This window comes from Coturnix japonica, chromosome Z (assembly GCF_001577835.2).
Source record: "Coturnix japonica isolate 7356 chromosome Z, Coturnix japonica 2.1, whole genome shotgun sequence".
In the NCBI taxonomy this organism is placed as follows: Eukaryota; Metazoa; Chordata; class Aves; order Galliformes; family Phasianidae; genus Coturnix; species Coturnix japonica.
The window spans coordinates 4,826,342-4,837,322 of NC_029547.1; the positions used below are offsets into that span (position 1 = coordinate 4,826,342).

At 46.0% G+C, this 10,981-nt stretch overlaps 1 protein-coding gene across 1 annotated transcript; it reads left to right on the top strand.

Annotated features, from left to right (window-relative positions):
- The first annotated feature begins 135 nt into the window (after window positions 1-135).
- On the top strand, window positions 136-2,504 carry LOC107305756 (rho GTPase-activating protein 32-like). The gene is made up of 6 exons (XM_015848281.2): window positions 136-443; window positions 592-669; window positions 854-935; window positions 1,206-1,332; window positions 1,530-1,675; window positions 1,995-2,504. The coding sequence occupies exons 1-6, from the start codon at window positions 330-332 to the stop codon at window positions 2,429-2,431; spliced, it is 984 nt and encodes a 327-aa protein (XP_015703767.1). The 5' UTR covers window positions 136-329; the 3' UTR covers window positions 2,432-2,504.
- Window positions 2,505-10,981: the final 8,477 nt, after the last annotated feature.

Here is a 10,981-nt window from a genome sequence, read left to right on the forward strand (position 1 = left end):
TTTTTCCCTGTGTTGAGCCATTAGAAGGAGCTGCAGGTGTACTCTCCTGCAGGAAAGAATGGGCCAAAAAGGGCCTGGCCACCTGTCTGTGCCAGTGCCATTGCTGATTAGTCTGGGTAGAGAGAGATGCATCTTTGCATGGCCTGGCAATGCACGCCAGAAAGGGAAATAACTGTGATGAGACGTGCAGCTCCTTCTGAAGTGCTCCTGATAAGGACGGAGCGCATTTGCTGCAGCTTTCTTTGCAGATGTGCTCCTCACCTTGAAATCCTCCTGGTTTGTCCTCATCTCCTGACCACGGCCTGTGCTCTGTTTTGCAGGCTGATAACATGCGGGAGCCGCAGCTGGTGCGTGCTATGTCATCTTTAAACGTACCAGCGATTGCGGCAGCCCATGTTATTAGGAGCCACGTCGCCCAGGGGCCGGATGAGCTCTCTCTGGAGGTAAGCAGTTCCAGGCGTTCCTTGTTGTTGTGCACAGAATTAGTATAGAGTGTGAACGCCTCGGGAATACTCTCATATTTTGTGTCGTAGAAGAAGGCTTTTGTTTTAGCTGTGCTGAAGCTGGGATTGATGTTTCAATCTTTTGCAGGTTGGAGACATCGTGTGCATTGTTGATATGCCACCAAAGGAGATGAGCCCCTTTTGGAGAGGCAAGCGTGGCTTTGAGGTAGGCACACATTTTTGACTAGAGAGCACAGCTTCAGTAGAGTCGGGAATCTCCGGTTGGAGCTGCTCTGCCTGCACAGGATGGCTTCTGGATGCAAACAGTTGCCCTGTGTCGGTGTCAGAGGACCTTCCCTTTGGCTCTGGGCTTGGGCTAATGCCCACCTGTCTTTTTGTTCTTATTACAGGTTGGTTTTTTCCCTGGTGAGTGCGTGGAACTCATCAGGGGAAAACTGCCCGAGTCCATCCTACATTCATTGCCAAAGCCAGGTGCGTATTTTACATTTGACAATGCGGGTTAGTAAAATGGGGTCTGAACGTGGCTTTCAGGGGGTTCATTAATGCCCGAGTTGAGCAAGCTTAGAAAGAGAACTGCATTAAGCTCCTTGGGCACCTCCAGGGATGGGGAAAATCCGTTCTTGCGTGTCTTTGTTGGGAACATGCTTTCTGTTGTTACGTGTTCTGTTGAATGTGTTGCACTCGGCCTCGTCCAACCGAGCCAGGGCTGAAATGAACTTGTTTTTTTGTTTTGTTGCGCAGAGCCAAAGAAACGGGGCAAGTTCATCTCCTGCCTTCGTTCCCTGTTGAAGGCCTGCCCCAGGAGAGCGAAGCAGCCTGAGCCTCCAACATTCTCGGGATCCATGTCCCTGCTTGACATCGTTGAGAGGTATTTAGCCAACAGGACTTGAGGGCTGAGCTGTAGGAATGGAAGCATCCTCTGCTGTTTGAAACAGAGCGCTTTTCTAAGCTGTGTTTCAGCAGAAACCAGGCATTGCCAGGAACAGGCAACTATTGGCAAGGGTTCGGTGCAGCTCTTCCCTCACCCTGCACCACGACTGACAGCATGCTCTGTTTTCTCTGCAGAATGAGTTCTCCCAGTAAGAGGGCAGAGTCAGCAGCTTGCAGTTGGCGTTCCTGCTTCTGCCTGGGCAAACCATCCCCTGTGGCCAAACGCCAACTGCAGAGCAGTGCCAGGGAGCCCTCTGAAGCTGAAGTCTTGGTCCTGGCAGGTAAGCATGCAAATCCAGCTTTCAAATCACTGCTTGTCAGCAACACAGGTAGAATTCATGCTTTCAGTGGGCTTGTACATCCTTCTGGCATTCAAGCCTGTGCCTGACATCTTCAGTTGACCCCTGTCTTTCCCAAATGAGTCTCTTGTCAACACAAGAGCTGGACCTGCACGAGGATCACTTTCAAGACAGTGACACTGTTGCTAGAAGCCTATTTGCTTCTGCCCACCATCACTGCATAGCCAAATGTCAAGAACCTGTTTCATGATTCATCTTGTGAAACTTTGACACTAACTGCTGTGCGTCTACTCCTTCCTAGGTGACCCGAGCCCTTGTATATCTCCAAGACGCCAGGCATGTTACGATGCAGCATCCTGTGATTCCATCAATGAAGAACTGTTACTAAGCACAGGATGCTGCAGTTCAAGTGACAGACTTTCAAACGACAGCAACGACGAAGAGAAGAATGTCATCCTTGTTGAAGCCCTCATTCATCCCATCCCTGCTGAATCTGCTGACCTGAGCCTGCCAGACACCTCAGGCACCAGCCTGGATTGTGACCCAGTGCCTTTACAGGATAGGCCAGCCCATGTACAGCCCGAGTGCCCCGAAAGTGACACAACCATGCAGGCTCAGGTCAGCATTACAGAGGAGAAGCCAAACATCTTGGAGGGGGAGGTAGAATCAGGCCAAGAGTCCCAGGCTCCGGGCAACAGCACGACTTCTGAGACACTCTCGTCAGACAACAGAGAATGAGTCCCATCTTTCCTCCAGACCTCACACCCCCTCCTTTTTCCTATTGAATAAAGGCACGCTCGTGCTCAATCAACGCCTTGACTGAATTCTGAGTTTTCATTCGCAGAGATTGGGATGAGTACAAGAAACATCAAGGCAGCTCAGCTTGCAACTCTCTGGCTTTAGGGTGCGTGCAGGGACACTGTAACCATACAGGGAAAGGCTTCCACTGCTTCCTCAAGCTGTAGTCCAGCCCTGCTACTGCTCTGTGGCACAAAGCCCTGAGGGATGTTCCATATTGTTAACCTAAGTGAAGCCAGCTTCATGCACTGTGTTTTGTTGTTGCTGGGTGAGAGGGGGATGCACGTTGGTGAGAAGATGAGCATTGCTGGATCTGCCACGAGTGTCCCTTCTGCCTCTAAGAATATGTCCTAAGTAGGATGTGAACACTGCTGGCACTTCCTCATTGCACGTGCTTGGAGGATCTTCAGTTCTTGCACATTCAGGATGTCTGTCAGTGACTACGAGGAAATTCTCAAGTACTAGGAATTCCATGAAACAGTTGGAACGGGTAAGTGTCATCTTTGTACAGAAACAGCACGCCTAACAGTCTGTCTCACCACTCTAGAATTAATCTGAGAATAGATTAACAGCTCTTGTCAGTTCTCTAAGTCAGGTTTCATTTGTATAAATTTGAAATTCGTTTTTTAAACCAGTTGGAAATTGTAATGTTATATTAGAGAAGAATTCACACTCAACTTTAAGCATCTGTGTTTTGATTTGTAGGTGGTTTTGCCAAGGTAAAACTCGGGCGGCATCTTCTTACTGGTGAAAAAGTTGCACTAAAAATCATGGAGAAAGTTACTGTAGGGGTAAGCCAAAAGGCATTTAAATATGATAATATCTTCTGTTGGAGTTGTGGAGTTCTCAAGAACACGGGGGCAGGTGGGATGGTACATACGAATGCAGCCTACTGGTCCCATTGCCTTTTGAAAGATGCTGTAGAGCTGGAAAAAGTTTAACAGAGCACCACAAATCTTGTTGCTGGTTGTTCAGAGGGCAGAATTCTCTGGCTTTAAAATGGAGGAAGTTATTACATCATTACATTACATTACATTATTGTTACATTATTACAGCAACTTTACCAAAATGCCAATGAAAATGCTGAATGTTTTACTTTTCATTTTTCACAGCTCTGTTTCAGAATTTCTATGGGAGTGATGTCAGTCATTGCTGAGTTGATGTTGAATTGTGTACTGTCCCATATGTGCTTGTTCTGTTCCACAGCAGTCAGATGTGGTACCTGGTATGTCACAGTAGTTAGCGATTTCATCGCTTGCTTTTATGGTCTCTTAAGGATGACTTGCCTCATGCTAAAACAGAAATTGATGCCATGAAGAACTGAAGTCATCAACATGTTTGCCCATTGGATCACGTAAGAGAGACATCAAAGAAATATTTATAGTCATAGAGGTAAGAAATAGTTTCTGCTTTCTGTGCTGTCTTTCTTACTTATCTTTCTCTGATACTCTCTAAATGCATTTTCAGATAACCTTATCTTACAGGGAAGCTGTTTGATTGCATTGTTTCTAAGGACCGCCTTTTGGAAGAGGAAGCTCCAGTCTTTTTTTGACAGACTGTTTCAGCAATTGCTTCTGTTCACAGTCAGGGTTATGCCCAGAGACCTCAAACCAGTGAGCCTGAACTGCAGTCAGTCTTCCATAAATAATAATGAATGTGTTTTTATTTTTCTGTTGGCAGAGAGAGTTACAGTACTCCACTCCATTCCAGTGGATTGCAGGAGAGAACTGAAGGGGGGAGAAGTAACACAAAGTAGAACTCATGGGTTGAGATAGAATTATGTACTGAGATAGAGAAAAGGATAATAGTTATGATGAATGCAAAAGCAATTGCTCACCACCTACCAATCAGTGTCCAGTTAGCCTCCTAGTAGTGGAAGAGATTTACATGAAGTTATACCCCTTCAAAACTCCTTCCACAATATGTCCATATAGTATGGAATATCCTTTGGCCAGTTTAAGTCAGCTGTCCTAGTTCTGTTCCTTCTCACTTCCTTGGCTCTCAGCTGAGATTGACTGTGGCTCTGTACAACGCTGCCTGGCAGCAACTGTAAGCATCACTGCGCTATCTCCATTGTTTCTCTAGAATGAAAACGTAGTATTATATCAGACACTGAAGAAGATAATTCAGTCCCAGCTGAAACTCAGACAATAACTTGTGCTTAGGATTCTTTCCCTACAGGAAATGTTAGATATTTATTGCTATGTGGTACTGTGTTCTGTAGCTGAGCTGGATTTTGTTATCCTTGAAGAAGTATCTTCCTCTGAAAGGGGAGTAAAACATGATGCTCCTAATGAGCGGAGCAGAGACACAGATCTGATCTGAGTGTTGGTTTCACATTTTTGTGATGCTCTTTGCTGCAGTTTGTATCTCGAGAGAAGCCCTTGTGGTGTCAGTCTGTTGTATAACCTGCTCTAGTTTTGTGCCTCAAGGAAGAGTGATCCTTTAAACAAATGGTGGCTGTACAGAGGGTATGGGGTGAGATGCATTCCTCTGGCCCCATCCAATGGATTTTCTGTCACAAAGATCATTCTCCCCAGCTTCTCTTCTCTGAGTGGGAGCTTCAGCCCCCTGCACAGGCTGGAGGTCATCCATAGAACTTGCTTCAGAGTTTGTTTCAGGTTGTTATCCTTCCTGGCCAAAAACCAGATACAGTATTGTAGATGTGGTCCAGTGAGTGTTGAAGCAGGAATGACTTGTCCTGGTCTGGTTGTGCTGCTTTTTAATGCAGCTGATGATCTTGTTGTACTTCTTTTCTGTCAGAGACCACTGCTGGCTTGCATTCAGCCTGTGGTCTCTCACCACTTGTCCTCCTAGTCCCCAGGTCCTTTCCAACAGATACAAGCTAGTATTTCCCACCTGGATATTGGAAGATGGGGAACTTGCCAGCAGTCAGTGAAGATCTCTGAGACAGCGAGAGCGAGCGAGCTTTGAGTAGACTGGGAACCACTGTCCACAGCAGGAAATAAGAGAAGAGAAAAGATGTTTCCTTGGGCATTTGGGTGGAAATCATTCCTGACTGCTTTCTCATCCACCGGGAAAATCTGCTGATTGACAATTTGAAGCTGATAGACTTTGGACTCTGTGCAAAGCCAGAGGTAAGAGGATGTGTTAAATCAAATACAATGTGCCCCCAAGTAATGCATGTTTGACCACCGTATGCAACAGGGGCTTGTCCAAACAAACTCCTTAAAATCAAGCTGTTCTTCTGTGCTGACATGTCATTGCATCTTGTTTGGATTGGCCTGAACTGTATGAGAGTGGTTAACAGATTGCTCAGAAGCACAGGTAGATAATTTTCTCTAGCTAGACTCCCTGTTTTTTCATATAGTCTAAGCTGTAGACAATCTTGTACGAGGTATATCACCTGTCTTATGCAAGGGTCTGTAATAGGAAGCTGGGAGTTGCGTGTGCCTAAGGACACCTTGGTAAAGGAACTGCGAATGTTTATGGATAGGGATTAGTGGACTGTTAGATAAAATGAGCTTTTGATTTGGTGTACGTCTCAAAATCCTGTGATGCATATGGCTGAACTGAATTGTTTCTTCGATCTTCAAACTTATTTTCCAAGAAACGGTTATAACTTGTAGTCTTAGCGCACTGATGCCTAAGATGGTTGGCTGGTCAAGAAGAGAGGAAGGGAAAGGACTGCCTTACTGATTCAAGAGCAATTACTTTCCTCAAATGATTTTTCCTGTGTCACAAAGCTTAGGAGCCTCCCAGGTAATCGAGACCAACAGGCTGTTGTGGTGTCGCACGCAATCAAACGGACACAGTCTAGATGATCATGCTGATAGGAAAATAAAAGGCCAAATTTCATTTCCTTTTTTTATACGTGGGTTGGCCACTAGGATGATCGGATGAACCGTGAGCACGCTTAGAATCTGCACATTTATGTGATACTCATGGTCTTAGACAATATTTGTTTAGTGAGGTCACATTGAATGAAAACAAAATCTAAGATTAATGAAAATATACAAAGGAGAAGAAGCCTCTGAGGCTTCTGAAGTGTTATGACCAGAAGACATAAACTCTGTTTTTGAAAGAGCAATTTGCTCTGTTAATTATCCATCATTTTTGTGCAGTCTGTTTTGTCAGACTTGTCTTTAGCTTCCAAGTTGTATGTGAAGACTTGTTCTTGCACTGGTAAATGCAACCAATGTAACGAAAAACATGAGTAGATGAAAATGATGAATGCAGTTTTTCTATCTGTTGGATTTTCATCGTCTGGAACTTTCTGGAACCGGACTACGTTGCAGGTTGTTAATCTGTCCAAACTGGGTCTGGTTTGCAACTGCCCTCCATACTTTTTATGAAAAGCTCTGCTCGTTAAAGGCCAGCAGAAACAATTCCTACAAGTTTGCCATTGGCCCCACGTGTTGTTTTAATCTTGTTCTTCTTTGTTTGTCCAGCACGACTCGCTTTGTTCAAGCCTCCTTTTCTTTACAGTCCAAGTGAGAATTGCAACTGGTGAGGGTGGTCCTGAACCTTGTTGGCTGCCTCTACATAAAGAGAAGCAAGCAAGCTAAGGGCCTGACAGGTGACTGTGCGTGACAGCTCGTCCGTCGCAGTAACGAGCGTGAACTGTGGCTAATCCTTATGTGATGGCTTTGATTTAATTTTTGTGGCCAGATGGAAATTCTTGGAAGGAACTGCAGCAGTGTGATGAGCTTAAAGGTGAAGCATGCCTGGTTTTAGTATGTGCTTCTCTACGCTGCGATCGTGGAGAAGGGCAATTGAATGAGGGTTATATGCTTTCTGTGGACAATAAGGTTGTGGTGCTAGCTGGTTCAGAGTCGGGTGGGTCCATAGCGAGGAACGGGTGCTTTGCCACTGGTTGCATGAATCGTGCGCTACCAGCGTACGTGCAAGATACATAAGTGTGTGACCGCGCGCCATCTGCGCTGCATCAGAATTGTGGTATCTGTGAATGGCTCGCGTGGGATAGTCACTGCGCCGCTGTCCTCAGAACGGCGTCTTATCCGTTGGTAGATATAGGCAACTCCGAGGCAAGGGGGGCGGCAAATTCGGCGAGGTTGAGGAAACTTTCTGGATGATCTCTTTGAGAATTCCTTTTCAATCTCTCAGGCCATTCTAGCTGCTCACAGTTCCCATACATGTGAAATCACAACTATTAAAAATGCTACTATGTACCACTCCAGGACATGGCAGTTTCAGAAGCCTGTGTGATTTGTCCACACCAGGAGGTGATTAGAAAACAATTTTTTAAGCTACAAAGCTGCTTGCATGAAAGGAAAAGAAAATAAAACTACAAGAAAAAGGGAAAACCTTTCTTCCTGAAAAATAGCCGTAGAGAATGAATGGGGTAGACCTGGACCGCTGTTGAAATTTGGGTGAAGCTGCCTGATTTTATGAAGCTATTCCCATTATTTTCTTGGTGCTGTGTTTCCCAAATGAGTGGTTTCTGGCTGTGCTGCAGCACCAGATTACTGCATAGTCGCTCTCTCTCTTCATCCTATTTTCTGGCGCGCTCTCAGGATAATTGCGCTTTCTCCCACCATGTACCACTGATTTACATGTTTACTCTAGTGTGCTATAAGTTACAAAGGAGATGCGCTTGAAGACGATGGTGTCCCCTGTTTTTTACAATGCTTGTGGGTGGTTATCTGAGAGGTGTTTGGGTGTAATTTCTGATGCTATTAAGCTCTATGTATTAACAAAGATTCAAAGGAAAGAGCAAACGGTTAGCATTCTGACTTGTTCATTGTGGCCAGGTTTCTACAGTTGATTTTGGACAAGCTGACAATGTACCACCCCAAACCTCTCCTTCTTCTCGCTCTGTCCGCGAATCAGGGAGGTGATCACTCTCGTCAGAGCTTCAAATTTCTGACTGCCTTGTGTGTTATATAATCTCCTCGCCACCCCAGCTGGAGCTGGTTCCTGGAGCAGGGAAACAAGGAAGCTAAAAGCGGGGGACTCATCTCTATGTCCCTCACCTAACAAGGCTACTGTGCATCCTTGGAACATAGAAGGACAAAAGTCACTTATAACATCTTTCGCAACTGTTATACTAGGAGTGGCAGTATACCAAAGCTCCTGCTTTGCCCTCCATGGCGGCAGCGAGGGTAACGTGCAGTGGGGGACGATGCTAGAATTCCAGCGTCTAAGACTTTCAGCTGGCAGTGAGCTAATGGTTTGTGTTAGTGGGACACTTTCGCTATCTTAGGCTGGCTGACACAACCACGCAACTTGACATAGTGTGCCTATGGTAACCAAGTGCACCCCAAAACAGTTATGTGTCTATTTATGTTATGATGCGGGCAAAATCTGCGATTCGTCGCACTTGAGAATTACCCTGTATGTTTTCACCATTTCTTCTTGCATAAAGTCGTAACTTCGCACTGCGTGGAAGATTATCGCTGGGTACGCATACTATGTTCACACATTTTTCCCAATTGAGACTGGATGGAGTCGTTGTTGTTGGCATTTCTTACTTTTTCTTGTAGACCAGGCAAGAGCACCATCATGTCGGAGGTGATATATGGCTCTACGTCTACGACGCTCCAATGAGGATTGTCTTGAAGTATCTTCAACATAGTCTATAGCTGGTTTGTGGCACTCAGTGCTTCGCTCTCGCTTCTCTCAGATGCTGTCTCAGAGAAGCTCCGTGAGGTAGCCTGTCCGATCTTCGGGTGTTGAAGGCGAGGTTGGATGGGTGATGGGCAGCCTGAGCTGGTTAGTGGGCAGCCAGCCCATGCAGTGGAGTGTATTTGTTTTAGTAGCCTTCTAGCCTGTATTCTTGAAGGCCCTTTCATCTTCACAACCTCAAAGCCCTCCACGGTTGTTCCTTATGATTGGCTGAGTGGATTTCATATCAGGTGTTATTAAAGATTTTGAGATGAAGTTTCCTAAAATGCGGGGCTGGGTTGCTCGCATTATGATCTATAACTGGGAGTCGGTAGGAGATGGAGCAATGACTTAAACCAGACTCCAAACTTTTTGATGGCCAAAATGAAATGAAAAAGTCGAATCCTTGTACTCTGATACCACTTGTGTCGAGTACGCTCTGTAACTAGAGCCCATCAGGTAATTCCCAGCCTCCTGCCTGTATCAGTGGCTGCACACAGTGAAAAAGTCTGATGGGATTTTAACTCTTAGAATGGTTCGCCAGGAAGCAAACGCGAAGGAGCGATGCACTGATATATCATCTCCACTATGTGTGCTAAGATAATTCGAGAGAATAAGCTTGTCATGTATGTCCTCAGGTAGCACAGTAGTTAATGGTGGGACTCAGTAGGTCATGCTGAAAGTTGAGTCTGCTGATCTTGAAGGTCTTTTGAAGGTCTTTTCCAGCACCGTACACTGCCTGTATGGCTAGATGACTGATGGTGTCGATGTAACTTCGTTATCTGTTCAGCTCCCAGAAACCTCCCACCCAGCNAAACGTGCACACCGAGTACATCTGTCCTGCCGTGCCATCTCTGCTTCTTTTTGATGAAAGCATTTTCATGACCACGTGTTGGGCCTGTTTGCTTGTAGAAGGAGGAATGTTAGGTGCAGTTCTCACTGAGAACTTCTGCTAGGATTTCTGTGTAATTTGAATCATGAGTGTTAGCACAGTGAGGTGAAGGAGAGCCCTGAAGCAAATTTGGTGCTGTTGAAGCACTGTGTGATGAGCAGGTGTCAGGTAAGACGTGCTGGCAGATGTGGAAACCACTTTGGGATTGAGGTGAGAAGGAAAGGCAATGATGGAGCTGATGGCAAAGAGCTTCCTGGGGAGGCTAGGTGATTGTTTGGGACTGGATCCGGTCAACTTCTTGGTTGCTGGTGTCCATCTGGGCTTTGGAGAGCAGTCTGCATCCCAGGGTCTGTCTGGTAGGACTGGGGCTTGAGTCCAGCCAGAGCGAATCCAGTGCACTTTGCTCTCGTTCTTAGTGCTTGTTTTTTCTCAGGAGGGGAGGTGGCATTCTTCCTGGACCAAGGCCTGTGGGCGGGGTTTGCAGAGAAATTGGTCCTGCCGGCCTTGTGTGACACCCATGGAGCTGTAGCGAGGCTGCATCAGTATAAAACGCTAGAAATCCACAGAAATCTGAAGGTGGGTTGTGGGCTCAAGTTATGCCGGAGGGGATGTGCATGCTCCTTTATGTGTGCTTTGTCTGCCTACTGTATGGCGGGTGGGCTTGGAAAGCTGGTACCATGTTTCTGTTGTCGGGAGAAGCGGATATGAACTCTTCTCTTTATTGAAAGATTTAACAAAAGAGCCTCTGCTTGCTTCTTAGTTTATGAATCATAGAATCATAGAATCACCAGGGTTGGAAAAGACCTAAAAGATCATCCAGTCCAACTGTTCTCCTATTACCAATAGCTTCCTCTAAACCATGTCCCTCAACACAATATCCAGTTGTTCCTTGAACACCCCCAGGGTGGGTGACTCCACCACCTCCCTGGGCAGTCCATTCCAGTGCCTGGCCACCCTTTCTGAGAAGTAATATTTTCTAATGTCCAGCCTGAATCTCCCTTGCCGCAGCT

Excerpts from the sequence above, each read along its gene's own strand:
- LOC107305756 (XM_015848281.2), top strand. The coding sequence starts at position 330 with ATGCGGGAGCCGCAGCTGGTGCGTGCTATGTCATCTTTAAACGTACCA. Across the intron at positions 444-591 it reads CGGATGAGCTCTCTCTGGAG|GTTGGAGACATCGTGTGCAT; the intron begins GTAAGCAGTTCC and ends AATCTTTTGCAG. Across the intron at positions 670-853 it reads GAGGCAAGCGTGGCTTTGAG|GTTGGTTTTTTCCCTGGTGA; the intron begins GTAGGCACACAT and ends TTCTTATTACAG.